This window comes from Lycorma delicatula, chromosome 1, assembly GCF_047948215.1.
Source record: "Lycorma delicatula isolate Av1 chromosome 1, ASM4794821v1, whole genome shotgun sequence".
Taxonomy (NCBI): domain Eukaryota; kingdom Metazoa; phylum Arthropoda; class Insecta; order Hemiptera; family Fulgoridae; genus Lycorma; species Lycorma delicatula.
Window position 1 is genome coordinate 384534697 of NC_134455.1, and position 26291 is coordinate 384560987.

The following is a 26291-nucleotide window of genomic DNA, read 5'->3' on the forward strand; positions in this document are numbered from 1 at the left end:
ATAAAAGCTTTTTTTTTTTTAATTTATTGTACTGAAATATGGAAATGCATATTCCATATTTTAACTAGAGATTAATGCAAACCTACGCGAAATTGTGGGTACCAGTGCTAATACTCTGTCAAGTGGTGACTGTGATTTCACTACAGAAAAACACCAATAAGTTGAATAATAAACGCGACTATGGACTACTAGGTTACTAATGTAATGAGGCCAATTCTGTGACAATTTTTGAGTGTGTTTGACTATGAGAACAGTATCGATAAATTTCAGATTGTTTTTTTATATCTGACTAGGTAGAAAATCTTTAAGTTCTACAGAATTTGGTACAACGACTTTATCGGTTATAATTTTGGTTAATGTCTGATTAATAAAATTTTGTTTTTCTTTCTCTTGAAAAAAATTTGCAGTTTAATTTTATTTATTATGTTAATAAAACTATTGTTAACTACTAAACAAAAAAGAGAACAAATATAATAATTTTTAACTTGTGGTTTTTCTAAATATTGCTGCTAATCGTGTTACCCTTTAACTGTTACACTAAATAACTACATTTTCTGTTCAAATAATTATAGAATTTACAATACATGAAGATTTTCACATGATTTAGACTTTGAATCCCTTGCCCAAACTTTACTAAGAAGGCCTTTTACTTTAAGACTAGCGGATGTCCTGGTACCTCGATATTTTCTAAAACCAGCCGATGCTCCGAGGGGTGATCTACTTCTTCTACGTGATGTATGTTGCTGTAGGCCTTGATCTGATGGATTTTCTTGTTTTAAACGTATCTGAGTTAGGATGCCAACAAGCAATTCATCAACGTTATGGTTGATACCAACTGAAGTTTCGATAAACTTACAATCGTATGATGTCGCCATCAGTTTACCATCTGAAACAATTTTACTAGTAGTTAAACTTAACAGATTAAAAAACTGCGAAAAGTAACACACACCACACATACACACACACACACACACACACACACACACACACACTCACTCCCTCTCTCTCTCTTAATAGAGATTGAGTCGGCGGGGTCGTCCCTGCGGGAGCCTAGGCTCTTTGTGGGGTCGGCGCTGTCGATTAGAGGCCAGAGGCGTAAAGACCGAGTCCCGGTTCCCTGCTGAGGCGCTGGGGGACGGCATAGCCGGACCTTGGTTCTAAAGCGGCGGATTAGAGGCAGGCAATGTAAAACAAAAGATCCGAGACCGGGGAGGCCAACCTGCCGTGCCGGACGTATAGCCGGCGGGTGGGGGACGCCTCCTTTGAGAGTAAAAGGACACTCTCCCCGACTGAGTATACTTAATTGGATATCCGGTCGGAGAGAGTAGGGAAAAAAAAAAAAAAAAAAAAGGTTGACTGCTGTGTGACATCAAATGATCACTCAGTATAATGCTACACTTTAGATGCAAAATTATTGTTTATATTTAATTTTTTTTTATATCAAATTACATATTGAGATACAATTCCGTATTACAAGATATAAATTACAATATAGAATTCCGTATATTTTTTTGTTGTATGTAACATAGAAGCTTTTCTTTAAATTTTAAATTAAAAAATATTTTTTTTTTTTGAAAATCACCAAATAAAAGCAAAATAAACGTAATTGAAAAGTGTTGTAATAAAATGTGAATTAAGTTTAGTTGTTTACTGATAAAGATTAGTTAGATTTTAATATCAAGAACTCTTAAAAATATTAAATTGAAATTTTACTTCAAAATCTAAATTCAAAGAATAATTACGAGTATTAATAAAATGCCATTTTATTACAAAAGAGAGTGACTTAATAATTTATGAAAAAAAAAACACGTATAGCAATTAATAAAATTATTATTCAAACAATTCAGAAGTTTTAGAATTAAAAATAAACACAATCACTTTTTAGTAAGTAAAAGATATAATTCAGTTAAAATATGTTAAACATTCTGAGACATCAATTGTTGTCTCGTTATCCACGGTTACTGAGACACAAATTGATGTTTCAACTTTATTTTTGGATATTTAAAAAAGTAAAGTTTCAAAGTAAAATTTGTAGCAAAAATTAGTAATACAGAAACAAAACCTTTATTAAAATTGGAAAAAAAAAAATGGCAGCCCTGGTGGATATTTTTAGCAAAATAAGTGTAGCAAGCCTTGGAAATGTTGCATTTTTCAGTGCAGCAGTAGTCAACCTGTTAAATCAATTTAAATTAAAAAAAATCTCGTTTTAATATTAATATTTTCTTTTTTGAAACATTATTGAAGGTTTAAATCATCATCATAATCGCTTCCTCAGACATTCACTTTTTCTTCTCAATGAAGAGATAATTATCTTACGTGTCCTGTTATCGGACATTCTTCTGAAATGATCAACCTATTTTTCCTTATATGCAACAATTCTATCCTGAGTAGGGATTACGCTCAAATCCCTTCGGAATTTTTCATTTCTAATTCTGTTCCAGGCGTTTTACCCGTAATTATTCACAAGATAGACATCTCTGCTGACTGTAAAAAAGTGTCAAAATCCAAAATTACTTTATAAATTCATTTAAAAAACTATTTCCAAAATCATTTACAAAATCTATTTCCAACATTTATTTTTGTCAAAATCTAATTACAAAATCATTTACCGACCATCCGTACAGTAGTATCGGTGTACAGATTTTAAATAAATCTCACTAAACTCGCAGGCAATCTTTTACTTTAGTTGAAGTTTCTAACAGCTCGCTTTTAATGTTTTCAAGATTTTTCTCTAAATTAATATATTTCGATACAAAATTTCCTTAATTTTTTAATGATTTGCTACAAAGTAAAAATTTTATCTGTGCAAGAACGTCCCTTCCAAAAACCTCACTATGCCTTCATCAACAAAATTTCAGATATAGTCTGCACACGTTGCCTCAAAGTTTTTGAAAAGATCTTAAATCAGCACCTAGCAAAGAAATACCACAATAATTATCATATTTACTTTTTGCGCCTATTTTTAATATGGTTTTGAACAAGTCAAATTCCTTAGATATATGAACTTACAGGAAACACATATTAAGAAAATAAATAAAGTGTAATTAATCGTCATTTTTGACCAGTTCATAATTAAGCCGTCGATTCCGCATGTCTTCCTGTTTATATCTCAATTTACCATATCTTTTAGATCATCTAAATATATACTATCAATTGCAATTGAAAAGTTCACACCCTTCAGTATCCCCCTTATCACTTCATCAGTAGGCCGTAAGTCATGAAAATGCTTCACCAATTTCATTCCTTAATAACATTTAACTTGATCTGGTCTCTATTCTCTTTATTCGATTTCTTGATGTCGTTTGTAAGCGTATGCCTTGCATCCGTGCAAATTAAGTTCTATAGACTCAAAAAATTTATCCAAACATTATCCGAGTATATTTTTGACACATACCTTAGCATCTAAGGTATATTTTCAAAATATATTTCTCTTTTCCTTATAAAGACTATAATTATCTACTTACTCCGAACCAATGAATGAGCCTGAAAAAAAAAAATAGAATGAAAACCGACATAATTAGAGGTAGTGAGTTAGCAGCCCTATTGATGAAATTAATCTAGGTTGCAAAACGTAATTGAGGTATTTTTTTATTTAATGGAAAAATAACTGGTATTCTCAGATAGAAGACTGGGAAACTGAATTATTAGGAAATTCAATTTTAAAGATTCAAAGAAAACGAAACCAACGTAAATTTCTTCGTAAGTAACAGAATATTATTTCATGGGGATTGCACACTTGGAATGTGAGAGAACTCAATAATAAGGAGTAAGTAATAGATAATGAACTTTATAAGAGAAATATATATATAATTTTCATTTTTTCTGAAACTAAAGGGAACAAAGGAACTGGAATATTATTTCCATATTAACAGCGGTGTTATATAAGCGAACACCAGCAAGAACGGCCATTTTTCTTTTTAATAGTTTGGTCCCTTGTATAATTAATTTTTTTTTTGTCTTCAGTCATTTGACTGGATTGATGTAGCTCTCAAAGATTTCCTATCTAGTGCTAGTCGTTTCATTTCAGTATACCCTCTACATCCTACATCCCTAACAATTTGTTTTACATATTCCAAACGTGGCCTGCCTACACAATTTTTTCCTTCTACCTGTCCTTCCAATATTAAAGCGACTATTCCAGGATGCCTTAGTATGTGGCCTATAAGTCTGTCTCTTCTTTTAACTATATTTTTCCAAATGCTTCTTTCTTCATCTATTTGTCGCAATACCTCTTCATTTGTCACTTTATCTACCCATCTGATTTTTAACATTCTCCTATAGCACCGCATTTCAAAAGCTTCTAATCTTTTCTTCTCAGATACTCCGATCGTCCAAGCTTCACTTCCATATAAAGCGACACTCCAAACATATACTTTCAAAAATTTTTTCCTGACATTTAAATTAATTTTTGATGTTAATAAATTATATTTCTTACTGAACGCTCGTTTCGCTTGTGCTATTCGGCATTTTATATCGCTCCTGCTTCGTCCATCTTTAGTAATTCTACTTCCCAAATAACAAAATTCTTCTACCTCCATAATCTTTCTCCTCCTATTTTTATACTCAGTGGTCCATTTACTTTATTTCTAATACATTTCATTACTTTTGTTTTCTTCTTGTTTATTTTCATGCGATAGTTCTTGCGTAGGACTTCATCTATGCCGTTCATTGTTTCTTCTAAATCCTTTTTACTCTCGGATAGAATTACTATATCATCAGCAAATCGTAGCATCTTTATCTTTTCACCTTGTACTGTTACTCCGAATCTAAATTGTTCTTTAACATCATTAACTGCTAGTTCCATGTAAAGATTAAAAAGTAACGGAGATAGGGAACATCCGTTCCCTATCTCCGTTACTTTTTAATTAATTGTGAATTTCTAAATCAAAGAACGGGTTTATTTAGATTAAAGATGTCTATTGGAAGTGTAAGATAATGGGAGCTTATGCATCAAAAGTAGTACAAAAGGTAATGAGAAATTTTACACCGATACAGAGATAGATATGAATCGTATTAATAAAACTCTGTAGTTTGGGCTACAGAAATTGTAATGCACTTGTTGGTAATTTATTACTTGAAAATGGGCCTAATTTTTTTTACAAAATTAAATTAGTTTCAAATTACCAGCATTTTATAGGAAAAAGCTATCAAAAAATGTTAGTCTGAAGCTAGAATAACACTATTTTTTATAGATAAAATATTGGTGACATCTTCTTGTTAAATTTTTATTATTTTCAGATTTTATGTTGTTTCAACCAATACTTCGCCGATAATAAATCTTAAAAAAAGAAAAATTTTTTTAATAGTAACTTAAATGGATTCTTACATTAATTAGAATGATATTAATCAAGAGGGTGGAAAATACAATTTAAAAAAAAATACTTTGATTCTTAGATTTATTTATCTGCTGGAAAGAATCAAGTACACTACAAATATAGAACTAAAACTCATCAAAAGTAGTTTAGCATGATTATAACAATTCTTAATATCTATTGATATTAAGAATTGTCCTGGGTTCGAATCCCGGTCAGGCATGGCATTTTTCACACACGCTACAAAATATTCATCTCATCCTCTGCGGAATAAATTGCTTGAGTCGGACCCGGAGGTAAAACAAAAAAAAAAAAAAAAATTTATTGATAAAACTTTATTATTAAGAAATAATTGAAATACGTGAGAAATAGCATATTTTTTACCAATTTGCAAGCCTGAAACTTGTATAATATACCGTTTTTCCAATGCTGTTTGAAGTACTTCTGTTGAAATTTTGGATTTAATATTAAACGTTTTTTTGAAATATTTTATTAAAGGTAGCTTAATTCAATATTTAAAATAAATTGAGAGTAAAGAAGAGTAAAATAAGATGGTTGAAATTTATCAAAGAAGAATATAAAATGAAATTACCAGTTCGTAAAGATCACCTGTATCTATTCCATTAAGAACTCAGCCGTATACAATATCTGCGTAGAGAAGGGGTAGTGCAGTAGATAGGCTATCAATACACGAACACCGCACCCGACTGTATCGTAGCAGTACATGGGAAGTATAATGCAATCAGTATCAGCAGCCGACTACCGGTAACTACAATTTAGCTCTACATAGAGTAACGGTAATAGTTAGTACATGGCGTGGAAGCTTGCTCCCTTTCACACCCATCTACCCAGTACACGTACTTCCATCAAAAGCATCAGTCTACTGTGATTACATGCTCATTTCCCGGTATCTCTGCTGATGAAACTGTCGTATAAATTATTTGCTTCCGTTGCTAATGCAATTTTCCTCCTAAATTGTGCTTGTATAAAGTAAACCAAATCACATCACGCTTAGACTACAAAATTTAACATGTACGTACATTGTGTTATAGTCAATTAAATGACGAATACATAAAAATAAGATTTTAAATCTACTTAACGCTATATACATTGATACAATCAACAGGAATCCCTTTTTGTTAATTTTAATTGAATATCAAAATATTTCAAGATCTCTCTTACTACGACCTTAACAAAATGTTCTGGATTAATATTATTTTCCATTTCCTTTTGTTCTGTGCTAATATTTTAACCTAAATATTTATTTACTTTACCCAAAATATTCAGTCATTCGGTTTTATTTACTCAAAATTTTGTTACCACCAAAAATTTTGAAAAGATATCACAACTAGAATAAATGCAACCAACAATTGCTAAAAAAATATAGACCACAACACGGACCGCCGTGCTGTGCAGGAAGTCGATAGATAGCGTCTTCATACGGCAGGCCTCTGACATGCATTATATCGTTGTTAAGCTTGCCGTGAATGGACTGGACCTGGTCGTTGTTAGTTTGTAATTTCAGTACAGAGATCCCACTGAACAGCATTTGGAAAGAGGGGATAGAATTGTTAGGCTGGTAGCGGGTTGTCCAATTCTTATAGGAATTGATGCAAACGCCAAATCGGCTTCTTTAGCACAGTGGGATCATGGACGATGGCGGTGAATTAATCGGGTTTATCGCGCAGCATGAGATTGATGTTTTCAATGTAGCCGGCGAGTTGACTACCTTCGCCAGTGTAGTTGGTTTGCGGAGGACCTTCCACGGTACCAACATTGAAGTTACCATTGATGTCCACAGGGTAGTGTTCTAGGTCCACTCGTCTGTGTCGTTGAGTTCGATTCTCTCATGCGATTGCGGATGCCCGTGGCTGTATCATCGTGGCTTATGCCGATGATGGGCTGCTGCTGGTCGAGGGCAATTCGTGTGCCGTGATAGAGCTCAGAGCGACACAAGCATGTAAGGTAATAAGGTTGTGGAACTTCAGCATAAGATGGTTTTCAGTGCGTAGAAAACCACTATGATGTTCTTGAAGGGTCGCCTAGCTGCAACCCGTCACCTGCGGGTTTTAATGGACGGTCTTCCAATCAGGTATGTTACCGTTCGGAAGTATCTGGGTGTTATCCTTGATGAGAGGCTTCTCTTGAAGGTTCTCTGAAGGAGAACCTTCAGTTTGTAGCGAAGAAGGCCATCGATACTTTCTTCGGCGTCCGTAGAGTCATCCATTTCGATTGGAGATTGAATTACCGTACCATGCGTATTGTTTACAAAGATGTCTGTGAGACCATAATGTTGTACTCTGTGCCCGTCTGGGCTCATCGTTTACAATTCCAATGCTGTAAGGATATTCTTTTGCGAGCCCAGCGTCTTTTATTCCTAGGTGTTGTCGGTGCTAAAGAACTGTCTCAAGAGAGGCAGTCACTGTGATTGCCGGCTTAATACCCCTAGATATTTTGGCTACGGAGCGTAGCTAGCGGTATATTTCTAAGAAGAGTGGCCTTTTAACGTCAGGTCGTATGCGAGAAATTGAAGACCAAGGTTTTGAATCTTGGTAAGCTAGATGGAACTATTCTTCTACTGGTCGATACACGCATGGTATTTTTCCAAATGTTAGGGAGTTGCGAGCGATTGGCTGGGTTTCCCCCAATCGGCATATTACTCAATTTCTTTCGGGACATGGTGCTTTTAGGGATAGTTTGGTTAGGTTTAGATTGGTTGACTCCGGTTTGTGTCCGGACTGTAGGGTCGATAACACAGTTGACCATGTCCTGTATTTCTGTCTACAGTACGAAGCTGAGCGTACCAGAGTTATTAGGGAGCTTGAGAGAGTAAACTCCTTCTTTGATCTGCGAGTCAACTGGAAGACTCTTAGACACTGGACAATTGTGGCTGGCTTCTTTCTATTCCTCGCGCAACGTAGAGCGGCCGAAGGGATTTAATAGAGTAGGAATCCTCGGAGTAGGTGTAGGAACTAGGAACTAGGAACTAGGAGTAGGAACTCCTAGGCGGAGTAGGTCCGCCTGGACAGTTTGACTGATCGAAGGTAGGCGCTTTGGCAGCGAGTCACGGTTAGTTAGATAGAGGTGACTATGATTGTAAAAGCTGTCGGCGGAACGGCGACTGCACTGCCGATGGGCATGGGATACCATGCAGCCGTGAGTTGTAGCGGCGTTTTGAAGAGGGCAGACTAGGATGAGCAAGCGACACTGTCGGCGGGATGGCGACTGCACTGACGAGGGCATGGAGTGCCATGCAGACGTGAGGTGTAGCGGCCTCGACGATGGTTTATGAGGTGAATATCACGCGGGACTCTGTGATGGAGCCGAGTAGGAGTAGGAGGTCTGTTCGTCTCTCCCTAGTGGGCCAGACCGGAGTTCTTTAACATAAGCCTGGTGTTTTAACTAAGTTGAGTTCACTAAGGAAACTAGGACTAAATTTCGTTGTTGCGATCAACATGTTTGGTGGTGTGTTGTATTTATTTTACCTCGAATTACGAGACATTCACGAAATTGGCTTATAATAGAACTACTAAATTATAAGAACTAGGCGCGGGGTTCGCGCTTCCGTAAGCTCGGTTAGCTAGTTCAGAGAGATACGATGTAGAACGTTCAATATGTCCGGATGAGGCCTACAGCGAAGGCAATAAGCTGAGTTATTGAATCACCGATGCAAATGAAATGTCTGCCGAGGCATTTGCATCGGTGGCATCCCATCGGCTTATTACTATGAAATGCAAAAAATCAGTGGGCGATAGACGACTCCCGTTAAAGCCCAACAGGGCTACTGAACGGGGGGGGGGGGGGAGCGACCGGAACGCACTACTTGGGTGTCTTCCCCTACGGGGTTGGGATGTTGAATTTGTTAGCAATTACATAGATATTAAGGTAGTGAATATAAATTTAATATATATATGTTCAAATTGTAATAATCAGGAACTTCAGTAGCCAGACTTTGTATCTCTCGAAAGACCTTTCACAATATCCATCTCAATAAGAAAAAATTCGCTATAGAAACTAATCTTGTTTAAAAAGCAGAAGAATATTTCAAATTTCAAGGAAGCGTTAACACAGAAGACCTAGGATTACACAAGTATCTGAATTGAAGAAAATATTTTTCACCTATTTGAGATGATTCTGAAACCAGAACTAAGGAACTAATTAAAAAATTTAAACTACGAAAGGGTTTAGAGAACTCTTAACCCGTAGCATAAAAAAACCCATATCATAAATTCATATCATGAATGATCCCTTACCACGTAAAGCGTGTATGTTATCTCCTACGACTGATTGTTTAGTATTTTATCAGTGGTTAATGCAAAGGTGTCTCAACATCTGTTCTTGTGTAGAGTTTTATTTAGGAATAATGTTCACTTCATTAGGAAGTTCTAGTCAACTTCCACAACTGTTCAATCTGGGTCAATGAGAACAAGTACCCATCGACCAAAATCTTAGCATCTGTTCCCTTTGGCAACTTAACTATATATTTTTCCTACAAATATATTTGCACCTTTTAGAAAAAGATTTACCATCTTTGATTGAGGATGTACCAATTTAATAAGAGACCAGATATAGTATATGTTTGGAGGGCTTTAATTTCTTTAAACTATAAAACGTGTGACAGTTAATGTATCCTCATTAATTTTATTGTTGGGGTCAAGATTTGGAAGCAAAACCCCGAGACATTTTTCTAGTTGTTTTTATTTTTGTGCGGAAATGAAATCCTTCTTTATTCTTCTCCAGTATAAAATAATGAAGAACTTCACCGGAGTATCTTTGACTATATCTAGATAATCTGACAAAGACACAGAATTATTTAAGATCCCGCCAGTCACGACGTTGCAGTGCCAACATCATCATGAGAGTACTATTAGTGTATTTTCTTTCTGTAATTAATTATCTTTATTTAAAATAAAATTAAAGTATCTTTATTATTAATTATTTTTAGAAATCAACTCGTTGACTGCAAAACTTACCCTGGAGCAGACATTGATAGCGACCATAATTTGGTGATAATGAAATGTAGATTGGGGTTTAAAAACCTGAAGAAAAGGTGTCAGATGAATCGGTGGAATTTAGAGAAGCTTGAAGAAGAGGAGGTAAAGAAGATTTTTGAGGAGGACATCGCAAGAGGTCTGAGTAAAAAAGATAAGGTAGAAAATGTAGAAGATGAATGGGAGAATGTTAAAAAGGAAATTCTTAAATCAGCAGAAGCAAACTTAGGCGGAATAAAGAGAACTGGTAGAAAACCTTGGGTTTCAGACGATATATTGCAGCTGATGGATGAACGTAGAAAATATAAGAATGCTAGTGATGAAGAAAGTAAAAGGAACTATCGGCAATTAAGAAATGCTATAAACAGGAAGTGCAAACTGGCGAAAGAAGAGTGGATTAAAGAAAAGTGTTCAGAAGTGGAAAGAGAAATGAACATTGGTAAAATAGACGGAGCATACAGGAAAGTTAAGGAAAATTTTGGGGTACATAAATTAAAATGTAATAATGTGTTAAACAAAGATGGTACACCAATATATAATACGAAAGGTAAAGTCGATAGATGGGTGGAATATATTGAAGAGTTATACGGAGGAAATGAATTAGAAAATGGTGTTATAGAGGAAGAAGAGGAAGTTGAGGAGGATGAAATGGGAGAAACAATACTGAGATCTGAATTTAAGAGAGCATTAAAAGATTTAAATGGCAGAAAGGCTCCTGGAATAGACGGAATACCTGTAGAATTACTGCGCAGTGCAGGTGAGGAAGCGATTGATAGATTATACAAACTGGTGTGTAATATTTATGAAAATGGGGAATTTCCATCGGACTTCAAAAAAAAGTGTTATAGTTATGATACCAAAGAAAGCAGGGGCAGATAAATGTGAAGAATACAGAACAATTAGTTTAACTAGTCATGCATCAAAAATCTTAACTAGAATTTTATACAGAAGAATTGAGAGGAGAGTGGAAGAAGTGTTAGGAGAAGACCAATTTGGTTTCAGGAAAAGTATAGGGACAAGGGAAGCAATTTTAGGCCTCAGATTAATAGTAGAAGGAAGATTAAAGAAAAACAAACCAACATACTTGGCGTTTATAGACCTAGAAAAGGCTTTCGATAACGTAGACTGGAATAAAATGTTCAGCATTTTAAAAAAATTAGGGTTCAAATACAGAGATAGAAGAACAATTGCTAACATGTACAGGAACCAAACAGCAACAATAACAATTGAAGAACATAAGAAAGAAGCCCTAATAAGAAAGGGAGTCCGACAAGGATGTTCGCTATCGCCGTTACTTTTTAATCTTTACATGGAACTAGCAGTTAATGATGTTAAAGAACAATTTAGATTCGGAGTAACAGTACAAGGTGAAAAGATAAAGATGCTACGATTTGCTGATGATATAGTAATTCTAGCCGAGAGTAAAAAGGATTTAGAAGAAACAATGAACGGCATAGATGAAGTCCTACGCAAAAACTATTGCATGAAAATAAACAAGAACAAAACAAAAGTAATGAAATGTAGTAGAAATAACAATGATGGACCACTGAATTTGAAAATAGGAGGAGAAAATATTATGGAGGTAGAAGAATTTTGTTATTTGGGAAGTAAAATTACTAAAGATGGACGAAGCAGGAGCGATATAAAATGCCGAATAGCACAAGCTAAACGAGCCTTCAGTAAGAAATATAATTTGTTTACATCAAAAATTAATTTAAATCTCAGGAAAAGATTTTTGAAAGTGTATGTTTGGAGTGTCGCTTTATATGGAAGTGAAACTTGGACAATCGGAGTATCTGAGAAGAAAAGATTAGAAGCTTTTGAAATGTGGTGCTATAGGAGAATGTTAAAAATCAGATTGGTGAATAAAGTGACAAATGAAGAGGTATTGCGGCAAATAGATGAAGAAAGTAGCATTTGGAAAAATATAGTTAAAAGAAGAAACAGACTTATAGGCCACATACTAAGGCATCCTGGAATAGTCGCTTTAATATTGGAAGGACAGGTAGAAGGGAAAAATTGTGTAGGCAGGCCACGTTTGGAGTATGTAAAACAAATTGTTGGGGATGTAGGATGTAGAGGGTATACTGAAATGAAACGACTAGCACTAGATAGGGAATCTTGGAGAGCTGCATCAAACCAGTCGAATGACTGAAGACAAAAAAAAAAATTAATTATCAATTTCAGAAACAAAATAAGTAGAAACTAACTTTATTTTATAGCTTTATAATTTATCTTCTGCTGTAAATTTCATGTTTTATTTGCTGGGTTGAAGTATTACTTTGTTAAATTTCCATTATTTTGAAATTTGATATCTATTTGTAAATTTTGTTGTCCTATATTAAAAAAAAAAAAAAACATATAATCAAATATGTACTCTGATTCTTTTTTCTATATTCACACCAACAAAAAATTTTTCTTACTGGCGAAAATAAAAGCTGATGAAATTATTTAATCGGATTTCAAAGAACTCGGTTGTTTGAAGTATTGTCTAAAGAAATGTAAATCTATATTGATCTCTCTCTCTCTAGGAACTTAAGATTTTACTTAATAAAAATTAATTTTTAACAATACTAATATTTTCAGAAGTATTGATGATTTAAAAATATACATGACAGTAATTTTGAAATTTACAAAGATAAGATCGTTATAGCAGGTAAATAAAAGATACATTCGCATTACAGTTGTAACCTTTATGGAAATAAAACTGTAGTTCTTTGTATAATTTTTCAGACAAGCCTGTTTGCTTTTCACTTCATTTATTTAATGATTGTACAAGCTTCTTTACGCTAACATTAAAAAGCTTTTGGCTAAACAGCAAGCCTTGCATTTACTACTTCCTTCAATTCTTGGTCAGAAAAGAATTAATAGTTTCTTACAGTCTGTGAACGGACCAAAAAATTGATAGTCTGAAGAGATAAGAACTCAGGATATGGAAAATGAGACAATTATCATTTGTCACGCTACTGTTTCACCCGCTAAAAAACCTCCCCTTCTACAATGCCGGGGCCGGATCTAAGCCATATGGTATGTACAGCCCCTGCATGATCACCCAGGCACTCCACTATCCGAATCCGTGTGACCGGAAGGCGTCCCCAGGGGTCGATCGACGAGCGACGACTCCGAGGAGCCCCCGCCGCCCACCCCCAGAAGCTGCCCTGCCTTGATCACCCGTCATCGAACTCCAAGCCTCCATAAATTCGCATCAACTCATCCTGCCGTCGCCTCTCTTCATTGGCCTTCTCTCGTATCATTGATGCGATCGTAGTCGAGACACACTCCCACTTGTTGCCATTGGTGAGCATTACCTCGATTATATTGTTGGCCCCCTCCACACCCTGACCCTCGAGCACTACGCGGAAGTTGCGCCATCAAGGGCATAAAAATACTACATGCTCTGCTGTATCCAGTCCGCCGCAATCGTGACAGCGACTTGTATGGCATCTGCCCATCCTGTACAGGTAATCTCGAAAACATCCATGTCCAGACAGGAACTGTTCCTAAGTTAGTTTCTTTAAATTTTATAGATAATATTTTATTCAGAATCAATGTTTCATAAGTTTTTTTAAAAAAATTTATGTGTTGATTACCTATTTAACAAAGAAATTTTATACCAAACATAGAATAATGTATATCTCAACTCCAATCTTTGTCTTATACCCCAGATTTTTCAAAAGATCTAATATACATACAATTCTGCTACATATATATTTTTTTCTATTATTTGGGTCAGACATCACACTAAATTGGGTTCCAAAAAATATAATCTGGTTTAATTTACCGAAGACGCAGAAATCAGCGGATATCCTTCGTCAGTCTACACTCCCAACTAAACCAATGTTCATATTAAATTTCTCCTTTTATTTAACCATTAGAACATATCCTGAAAGTTTTTTACATTTTTCTTGCATGATCCTGACTTGTATGTTTTTTTAATTTTTACACTAAAATGGAAAGCTTATTCTAATGGGTCGAGTTACAATTATGACAACATTTAAAAATTGAGCTCTTGCTAATAACAGAGATAATCATCTATATCGAGTATATATTACTAAGTGGTAAGTTTGGTCCCTACAAGAGCCGTTAATATAATCAAATAACGTCAGTAAAATACATTCTTATGTTCTGCTGTAAGAAACGAATGTACCAAAAAATCAAATATTTTTATCATTTAAGATCTAATTTAACATGAAATTATCATCATAATACTAAAAGAGAAATGAAAATTGTTAGGTTGTATAACAAAGATTTACATTACTAATTATAGATATTTTATCTTTGCAAATGTAAATAACTTTACCTTGCGTAGATACAACTCTGCTTCTTACAAGATCTGTCTTATTAGCTACTAATATAACTGCCTTTGATCTTATATTTTCAGATTTCCATAAAGCTTGAAGCGATTCTTCAGCATATTGAAAACTATTTCTATCAGCTGTAGAATAAACAACGCAGTAAGCATGCGGTGATGAATTTTGAGATAAACAGTCTTCTGTCTGAAACAATTGGAAAACGAAAGAGTATATGTAAAATAATATTGCAAATTAAGAGTTTAATAATTATTGTGCTCTTTAATAATATAAGTGACAATAACGATAACAAATATCAGATATTGAATATGCTATACTCTATATAATTGTTGCTATTTTCATCATAAATTGAGCTAGCCAATTTACATATACAAATAATGGTAATTAAAAACAAATAATGTTTCTATGGCTGTAAGTTTTTTTTTTTAATTTCAGGTGTTTTAAAAACCCTTCTTTTAATTAAACCTTTTACATAGCTGAAAATACTATGAATCAAATTACGGTAGTTACGTATTAACCCGTCGATCGATAAATTGCAAACTTTTGGGTTATTGTTAATATCACCCGATATAACCATTTTTATTTATTTATTTTATAAATATAATTTAACCTTTTTTTCCCTTTTTTTTTCTCTCAGCTCCCCTGGGCCGGACCGACTTGTTGGTATTACGCCGCCCAGGGGAGTGTCTTTAAACTCAAATAGGCCTCCCCACCTACCGGCTATATACCGGCATGGCAGGTCGGCCTACCGGTTAGCTCTTTTTGAGAGTTCTTTATTAATATTGCCTTTTTGGACACCACGCCAGACCCAGTTCGCCGCGACGCGGCGCCGGGTCCCTTCAGTATTCGGTGTGCTGTTACCTGACTGTTATCCGTGGAGTCCTTGGTGGCTCATCAGTGCCAACACACCGCAGCATGCTGGACCTCACCAGCAAGGCTGTCCACCTAGTCCAATTCTAGACAACACCTTGTCTTCTCTCATCGGAGTATTTCTGTAGAACAACTTGTCTAACAAAACTAGCAAAATTATTCCAGTTTGACTCGCTTCTTAGCATGTATTCTATTGTTGTCTCTGGAGTTGCCTTAATATGTCTAAGTGTGTCCCACCAATTGCACTCAAAAAGGTGTGCTCAGCATCATCTATCTCGTTGCAGTAGTTGCAAATTGGCCCTTCTCTCTTGCCTATTTTGTGCAGGTACTTATTGAAGGAACCATGTCCTGCGAAAAACTGTGATAGGTGATGATCAACCTCACCAAATCTTCTCGACAACCATGGCTTGATGTTGGGGATGAGGGTTCTCGTCCATCGACCCACAGCTTCCTGCGACCATTTTTCCTGCCAGATATAATTTAACCTAACTTAACCTACGCTCACTTCGCTCACTAACCTTGACTAATTAACACAGTTATGTTTTGAGTATTTAAGTAATAAATTCAGTAACCCACCGGGTTGGTCTAATGGTTAACGCGTCTTCCCAAATCAGCTGATTTGAAAGTCGAGAGTTACAGCGTTCAAGTCCTAGTAAATCCAGTTATTTTTTACAAGGATTTGAATACTAGATCGTGGGTACCGGTGTTCTTTGGTGGTTGAGTTTCAATTAACTACACATCTCAGGAATGGTCGAACTGAGAATGTACAAGACTACACTTCATTTACACTCATACATATCATTCTCATTCATCCTCTGAAGAATTATCTAAACGGTAGTTACTGGAGGCTAAACAGGAAAAAGGAAGGAAAAGGAAAAGGAAAGGAAAGGAAAGTAATAAATTCAGTAACTATTGCAATTATTTATTATTTAAATATTAAAAACGTTGCTGTTAATTAGTCGAGGTAAATTTGAAATATTTTCAAAGTTACGGGGTCATTATGGTTATAATCGACAGACTAATTCGTAAATACCCAATTTAGTAATAAAATAAAGGCAACATTTTCCCCAGCCAAAAGATTGGAAAATGTTTTTCTGTGAAATATTATGTACAAGGGCCGTAACAAAAATACCAAAAAAAAAAAAAAACAATATAACTTACACTTTTTTTATGGAAGAAAATTATTATTTCCTTTAAATCACCTTAGTGGTTGATCAGCCTTCATAAATTACTTCTTTTCCTAAAAATGAACTCATGATACAAATAAACAGCTAGATAACAACAAAACTAATTTATATCCTGCGATGCATCATTTAAATCTCTGAGGAACAAGAAGCATTATCGAAATAGCTTTCTCTGAAAAAAAAAAAAACGATATTTCCTACGCATTCAATACTGAATAATGCGTTTAAGTGGGCTTGTCATGTACATATGTGACAATATGTTTTGAATATCAGCATTTCCTTAGAGAAGGAAATGGAAAAACCGTATAACTCATTACTTTTCTCACTAAGTCTGCCAAGGAATACTAAAGTGGCTGTGCCAGATTAAAGAGATTTTTTTAAATTTTGTGTTACATCATCTATACAATCTTTTAGGTTATAACGCCAAATATATAAATACAACACGTTTCAAAATTAACGGATATATCAGAATGTGTAATTAAATACGACAGACAACGAAGTCAGCTGTATGAAAATTGAATCGATAAGAGTCAATTGATAAAATTATGTGTTGAGTATACCTTTGTACTTCAGTGAAGCATAGAAACTGGGTAAAAAGGAAAAAATATATAATCGAGGCTTTTGATATGTTAGTCTAGAGGAGGATGGAGAAGATAAAATGGATGGACAGAGTAAGTAACGTAGAAGTATTAATCAGGAAAGGAAACTGGATCGGGCATATAAAAACGGTAAAAAGAGTAATTAATGTACTTCTTGAAAGCTCAGTTGAAGTTAAAAAGAAAAGGCAGGAAGAGGCTAAAGTTGGTAAATGATATTGAAGGTTATGATGAGACAAAAAGAAAAGCATAGGATAAAAACGGAGGGAAACAACAGTGCCAGGGACAACAGGCAGAATAATACACGATAATGATATAGAATATAAAAAAATTAAATTTGTTTACAAAGTTTTACTGGAATATTTAATCTGATCTTGAAATACATTCATATTTTTGTTTTAGAAAACCAAAAAATAAACAAATCAATAAAAAAAAAAATTCAAACTAACGTCTTACATAAATAATGTTAATGTGGTACATATGTATCCACGTAAACCATACATGAAGCAAATCTAAATGCTCGTTCGTTACAAATCAACGATTCATTTAAAATTTATTGCTGTACAAATAACTTCTTAAAGCCATCAGGATGTATAGTGCATAAGATTATTTTTTGTGTAAGAAAAAGTAGTTTAAAATGATTCAAGCCTTCTAGTCAAAATTTCTTCATTCACCGGTTTCCCATACTATGTTTCTAGTCATACATTACATTCTGTTTTAAAGCTCCTTCATAGAAGATTCTACAACAGTTTTAAATTCATGTTTTTACTAAATACTTCCTATCTTCATGAATCAGCGGAAGAAAAGATGAACCAGGGATCTTCGGCATTAAGATTGTAACAAATAGCTTATTTTCAAATAATTTTTATTCATTGTAATGTTCAACGAACGAACAGTTAGTTCATCATTGAATTTAATACGTATGTGTGAACACTTTTTGTCTCAAATTTGATTTCGATTTCGGATTCGGAGTAATCATCGTTAGAAAAATACACGAATGCCCACGATCGGCCATCGGGTTCATAACAAAATGACCGCCAAAATTAAAGTTTTGTAATGATGATTAAGCAAAAACGGCGTAAGCTACAAAGTTTGTTCAAATGCAGTAATTTAAGGTTTACTAAAATGAATGAAATATACAAATATAGATTTTGTAAATCAAGTATAAGACCCCAAAATGGCAGCAAAATTAACTATTTAATAATTGAAAATTTTCATAAAACACGAGGTAAATAAATTACATTAACTTATCTTATGTAGGACCCCAATAGAAATTTTATTAAACCATAACAAACCCATCTGCACCATACCTGCAGATTAAAAAAAAAAATATATATATATATTTGTAAAATTAGAAAAGTGTGTAACTTTTTAATTATAACAAGTACTGAAAAGGAACCAATCTCGTAACTAAATTACGATTGACATAATACATGATTACTGATTTCATCAGCCACGAAATAATGGTCATGTGACCAAAGGAAACTTTAAAACGTAAAAATAATCCCATAAAGATTTATGTAATCTTAATGTACAATAATAAGAATGTTCTTTCGGGAAAGTCTTACCAGACCTTTTATTGGTAACTGGCTTTTCATTTACTTCTAAAAATTATGCACAAAGCATTGTTAACGAATGTTTATCTTATTCTCGTGCAATTTCATGTTTATATTTAATAACTTGCTAATCTTGTTGTGCTTTTTTATACAGAACTAGATTAAAAATAAAGATTAAAAAATAATAACAGAAACTAAAAATCTGATGTGGACACCACATAACTTCCTTGTACGCCGATATTTTAAATTACATATACACATTTTTTGTTGCACTTCATTTAAACTTATTTCATTTGAAAGTGAGATACGATCCTCCAATTCTTTAATAAAGTGAACAGTTACACAGTTGCATTATGGTGGACACCACATTGCATCACTTTTTTTGTGGTGTCCATATCAGCATTTTATATTAGTCTATATATTAATTTTATTTTACGTCACTCAAGTGTTATGTAGTGTAAGTAAGAACGTGTTGGATCCGTAACCACGGACACATCGGTTCGAATCTGATTTCATATACATATAATTTTTAACTTTTTTATTTAATTTAAATATATTTATTTACTAATAATTATTAACCTCTGTAAACATTTTTCATTTAAAATGAAAAGTACATAACATTTTATTTCATTAATAACTTTTGACTTTTTTCATATCTTTTTTTGTATTGTTATTATTGAATTATTATTATTTTTTGTACAACGTTTTACAATCAGAGGTTAATAATTATTAATAAATCAATGTATTTAAATTAAAAAAAAAAAAATTAAAAAAAACATATATGTATATGAAGTCGGATTCGAACCGATGTGCTTCCCCTTGTAAGATCCAAATATTTCATTAAATAAAATTTAATTTGGCTATAACTCTGGAACCAGTGAAAATAAGTATCACTTATGATAGATAAATCGTTGAAAAGCTTTCAATGAGGGCTTATTACTGCAATTAAGAAAAAGTCCCAAATTCAAATTTGTTAGATTTTTGGACAGTTTTGTTCCAATCGATTGCAATCAAAAGAGAAGGTGCACAACTAGATGTTATATCAATCCTAAATCCAAAATTTCAACATCCTACGGCTAATAGTTTTTGAGTAATGCGAGATACATACGTACGTACGTGCAGACGTCATGCCGAAACTTCCGTTGAAATCTGAAAACCGAAATTTTTCGCGATCAGAATACTTCATTTGCTTCGTACAAGTAATTAAAATTAAGGGAAAACAGACAGAAAATGAAGGGTTTTCACACATTTATATTTATAAAAACCTTTTGTTTATATTATATTGAACACTAACCGAAGTTAACCCGATGTTCAGAAATCTACATATATAAATAACTAAATAATAAAAACTAAAATATTAAATAGTATTTACTGAATACTATATTTGCTAGAAATATACGTATATTTACTGGTAATGAGTAACCGCGTAGTTCATTAAATAGAAAACAAAGAATAAGCAAAGATATTTGTATAAGCTTTACAAAAATAATGTTTTATTCAAAGAATGTTTTTGAACTTATCGAAAAAAAAGCAATTAACATCAAAAATGGATACTGATAAAAAGTAATATAAATGAATAAAAAAAAGTATATGTGTACCGCACACACATTTTAGAAATAATATATTATTTTTTTCAATAATAAATTTATTTATTCATGAAAATGTTAATTAATTTTTTTACATTTAAAAATATGTATTATAAAGCAAGTAACAAATTAAATTTGTTCAAAGAACCTCTTCTATTTCATTGAAATAAAAAAAAACCATACAAATAAATTAAAGCTGGACAATATACTAAATGTTATAAAACAAATTGATTTCTTTTTCTCACGCTAAAAAAAAAAAAAAAATTGTAAAAGAATGCAAAAGAGACATAATGTAAAAGTAATTTAGTCGTATTTCTTTTTGAATGCGTCAGAAGCATTTTTTTATTCCTTTTAGTGAAATATTTTATTTTTTGTCTTCAGTCATTTGACTGGTTTGATGCAGCTCTCCAAGATTCCCTATCTAGTGCTAGTCGTTTAATTTCAGTATACCCTCTACATCCTACATCCCTAACAATTTGTTTTACATATTCAAAACGTGGCCTGCCTACACAATTTTTTCCTTCTACCTGTCCTTCCAATATCAAAGCGACTATTCCAGGATGCCTTAGTATGTGGCCTATAAGTCTGTCTCTTCTTTTAAATATGTTTTCCAAATGATTCTTTCTTCATCTATTTGCCGCAATACCTCTTCATTTGTCACTTTATCCAGCCATCTGATTTTTAACATTCTCCTATAGCACCGCATTTCAAAAGCTTCTAATCTTTTCTTCTCAGATACTCCGATCGTCCAAGCTTCACTTCCATATAAAGCGACACTCCAAACATATACTTTCAAAAATTTTTTCCTGACATTTAAATTAATTTTTGATGTAAACAGTTTATATTTCTTACTGAAGGCTCGTTTAGCTTGTGCTATTCGGCATTTTATATCGCTCCTGCTTCGTCCATATTTAGTAATTCTACTTCCCAAATAACAATATTCTTCTACCTCCATAATCTTTTCTCCTCCTATTTTCACTTGAAATATTAGAAATAATTATACAAAAAATAAGGCTAATAGTTAGCTAAACTAAATATACATTCATTTAGGTACATTATATGTACTTCTCTTTTACTTTTCCAGCTTAATATTTATACTGTGTAGTAACCCAGTATATTACGTAGGGGTAAGTACAGTAATCTGATCAAACTTTACATATTGGAAGTTCTGCGGATCTGGACGTTTCATAACCTTCTTCAGACAAAAAACATAATTTTAGCACTGAAAAATTCCGAAAGGATGTATGCTTGTATATATACACACACACGCACGCACACCGATGTTGGCTGTTTTTTGTTTGATATCTTCAGACTGGATAGACTGATCTGTATGAAATTTGCATGGTGATTTCTGTAAATGGAGAAGAGATACATTTCATTTTGATCATCACTGGTCAAGGGGCAGGCAGATACTGATCTTATGAACCGCTTATTTCAAACTTTTACTCAAGGGTAGATAAATTTATTCACATAATTTAATGCCGATGTTTCTTAGGTAACTAAAATAATTTTCGGTTTTCTTCAAGCCCCCATAAAGGGGTGGTTTAAAAACCCTTTTTATTTTTTGTAGATTTTGGATTCAAATTTATATTCTTGTACTAAGTAGATGTTTTCATTGGATTAGTGTGTCACTTTGGTTATGCAATTTGACTATCTAATTCAGAGGTGGAAGGTAAGTTTATTCAGGAATGGATATATCATCTAAAGTTAACGAAGACTTGCTTGCCTAATAATATTAAATGAGTCCCCAAACGGGTAAAATGTTGGAATAATTATTTAAAAAAAAAATAATAATAAAACCGACATCCAGGCAATGTAATGTAATGCACCTATATAGAATTATAAAATTCCCATTCTCCCTATCGATGCTGTATATTATAAATAATGTATATTGGGTCTGAAAGATTTAAGACGAGATATCTCGTTGTTTGATGATCTTATTAACGGTGCTACATATCTTATACAGAAACTCAGAAGACCATATAATGGGAGGCATACACAAAGAATATCGGAATTTCCACTGTCCTTATTTATCTGCCGGACGGCGAAAAAAGTTTTTTATCAATTTCCAGACCGATTGTTTGTGCATAAAAAATGTTTCAAAACCATAGTATCACCGAAAAAACAGCTGCGTCAATTGCAACAAGATTTATTTCAATCGGATTAATAGGAAAAACGTTATTCTCAAATAAACATAAAAAAAACTATACAGGTCGAATATCGTCTGGCATGGCAGGTCGGCCGGCCGGTTTCAGATCTTCTTATTTTAATTTTCTTGCCTCTAACTTCAGAGGCGGGGGTAACCGGGCCCGGCTATGTCGTTCCCGGGACCCTGCCTCATCCACCAGGACTCGGTCTTTTCTCCAATTTCTTCTTTTTTTTTATCCGGTGGGTTGGGAGTCCCCGTGCCTTCTCACTGAGCCCATCCGTGCAAGCACGGACAAACGGCAGCTTAGCAGGCGGCTGTTCTTTCCCCCTTCGTCTTCCAACCGGGTTTCAGTCTGCCCCAATTCTCTGTAATCCTTCCTCTTTAGAATGTCTGCAGTCAGCTTTTTCATGTTTAGCTATTCCCTTAATCCCTTCAATATGTACGGGACAGCAGTTTCAAGTGTCTCCCAAACGAGATTACAATTTAACTTGATCTCTTCCCATCAAGGACATTCAAAGAAGGTATAGTAGGGGGGTATCCTACAGCCCGCAGTATATGCAATTCTGGAACATACTTCTACCAAATCGGTAGAGATATTCCCTAAATTCCCCGTGGCCGGAGAGGAACTGTGTGATGAAACAAACTTTATACTAAAATTGAAAAACTGTCAGACAAAATAAGGAAAAGATGAATCGCATTTACTACCATATACTCGTATTTAGAATGGATAGCAGTAGATTAATTAAGCAAATCTTTTATTTCTTTCAAAGTAAAAAAAAAAAAAAAAAACTAAAGCAAATGGTTCACATAAGTTTAATAATACCTAAAAAAATTTATGGTAGCAGAAGAAACTATAACAAAAAGAAAAATTTTAAGGAGAATGTTAAAAGATAAAATTAAAAGCTTCAAAGAACTGTCAAGCGCAAGTGCAACAGAGCTTAACTTTTTGAAAAAAACAGAAGAAATATATACAAAAAAGAATGAAGAGGTACTGGGCAGTTACAGAAGAAAAAGCAACCGAAAATGATCTAACGTGTTCCAAGATGAACTCTTCGGAAAAATAATGTCTTTATTGAATACATAGTGTACAATGTTCAGTATAAAAAATACAATATTTCCATAATAGCAAACCATGACCTTTGTAAACCATAAAATACCGGTTATAATAAAAGAATGGTCCGGTTTTGAACATGGTTTAAATTAAAACAGAATTACTTACAGTTTATGTTTTTTTATTTTTCAAGTTTGTCGTCTCAAACATTTTTTTATATAATTAATAAATTTCAATATGTGCGCCCTTAGTCGCTCGATAAATGTCCAAACGATACTCAACTTCTCTCCAAACATTAGTTAATATTTCTTCGTTAATGGTTGTCATTGCTTCATTAATCCTGTTTTTTAAGTGGTTTAGGTCACGAATTTTTTGTGTATAAACAACGCTTTTGATGCACATAGCCCCCGCAAGAAAAAATCGCAAGGTGTCAGGTATGGTCTCCTTGGAGGCCACAGTATGGGTCCTTGCTGGCCTATCCATCGATCTCCAAATCTTTCGTTCAAAGCGTCCGTGGCCAACGCATTGAAGTGCAGAGGAGGACCATCTTGTTGGAAATGAAGTCGATGAATGTTTTCGAGTTCATCCGGCTGAGGAAAGCAATAATCGGTTAACATGTCAAGGTACACAACTCCATTAATTGTTTTTTCAGCAAAGAAGAAAGGCCCTATTACACGATTTTTCATCACACCACACCAAACATTAACTTTAGCCGAATCGCGTTGTTTTTCAATAATTGCGTATGGGTTTTCAGATCCCCATATTCGTGAATTGTATCTGTTAACACAGATGCAATTGCTACATTCACATCGAATGTAGCTTCGTCTGTAAAAATTATATCGTCTAAAATGATTCGTTTTCACTTATTCTGCCAAACATTTCAACAGCGAAATTGTAACGTTTTACACCATCATCGGGTTTCAGTTCCTGCAGTATCTGGATTTTATAAGCGTGCAATTTCAGTTTTTTATGTAAAATTTTGTGAACTGTTGATTTTGGAATTCCTAATTCGACGCTTCAACGGAGAATGGACTTCCCAGGACTTCTAATTGCCGATCGTCTAATTAGTTCAACCGTTTCGTCTGGTAGACTCGGTCTGCCGGTTGATTTCTGTTTCTTAACTGATCCGGTTTCTTCGAATTGTTTGAACCAACGTGATATGTTATTTTTGTGTGGTGGATCTCCTCCGAATTCACGTCGAAACGCACGTTGAACTAAAATTACGGATTTTAATTCAGCCATCAATAAAACACACTTTGCTTTGTCTTTATCCGAGAACACAGTAACTCACTAAACTCACCGCAACAACAATACAAGAACTGACGTTGTGGTTACAACTACTGATAAACAAACTTTTGGGTTGGAGGCTTTCAGGGATACCAATATAACATCTGGAAATTTCCCTACAATCTTCCTATGAATTACTGAAACCGCACCATTCTTTTATGATAACTCTGTATATTAATATTAAAAATTCACGTAGCCGGCTGTATTGATTACTTAATCGTCTGGGGGAGTTCTAGGGGAGTACAACAGATATCAACTGCTATTGATAAAAACTATGAAATAAAATCAATCTTCAAATTTCTAATAACGTTTAGCACTCAAAAAAATTTACATTCAATTAAAAAGTGAAACTAAATGTAAAATTTTATTTTTTTCCCTAATCCCTCAGTTCTTCGTAAGGTTCAAACGATTTTCTCAAGCTCATTTACCTTAAAATCGCACATTTTCTCCATTTAAGAATTAATTTAATTAATCAACGTTATGGTTCGTTTCAGGAAGTATTTCCGCCTCAATTCTGCTAGTATGGAATTTTCAGTTAAAATACGTATAATATTTTCTTCTTACACTTATTGAACAAAGAACGTAGTTTTATGTTACAGGTAAATGAATAAGTATTTAAATAAATTAATCTCGATCATGCTTGAAAGTATCACTTTATTAACGTGAAGTCAAACTATCCTTTAAATTATTTTTATGATACTTCAGTTCTGGATAAAACTCCATACTTTGGCTATAATAATAACAATTTGATTAATAATCTGCCTTTAACTTATTTTCTATTTAAAATAACAAATTATTATCATTGAAATAGTCCGATCATGGAACTTGCCATTGTTATATCCTACATCCTTTCAAAATCACCTAAAAACAATTGATATAAAAATAATTTCCTTTCAATTAATTCCTTTAAGAGAGGTTTTGGGTAATATTGTTTCGGCAGACCCAAACATATCTGAAGAAATGTGAAGTACAATTTTTTGAAATGTACGAGTATTTTAAATTGGGATAAGATCGGTATTATGTTAGAATCTGAAGAATTCATTGGCAAATTAAGGACTTGTTTAAGAAAAGAATTACAGTGAATTTTTTCATATATTTTGACTTCCCATAATGGTACTTCATAACGAATTATAGATCTACAGAATGCATACAAAAAACGCATTTTTATGTTATTAGTATTCAGTAACCAATTATTGGTAATGTTTAATGTTAATTTCACTGCGGAAGATTTTCGTAAATGTACTCGTAATAGGTCAATTATTAATTTGAAATCAAATTCATTTTTAAATATTCATAATAACTCATTACTTCAATTTGCTTATAGTTTAAGTAGCCTTTCTTTCAATCTTCTAATTATATTACCATTTATAATATAATAACCTTGGATTTACTTAAATTA

At 33.6% G+C, this 26291-nt stretch overlaps 1 protein-coding gene across 1 annotated transcript in view; it reads right to left on the reverse strand.

Annotated features, from left to right (window-relative positions):
* Positions 1-575: 575 nt before the first annotated feature.
* LOC142317980 (uncharacterized) overlaps positions 576-26291 on the reverse strand; it is a 621817-nt gene continuing 596101 nt past the window's right edge. The window contains exons 6-7 of the mRNA XM_075354514.1: positions 14604-14799; positions 576-886 (exon numbers count right to left, since the gene is read on the reverse strand). Of these exons, the coding sequence (XP_075210629.1) occupies positions 576-886; positions 14604-14799 (507 nt within the window). The remainder of the gene's footprint in view (positions 887-14603; positions 14800-26291) is intronic.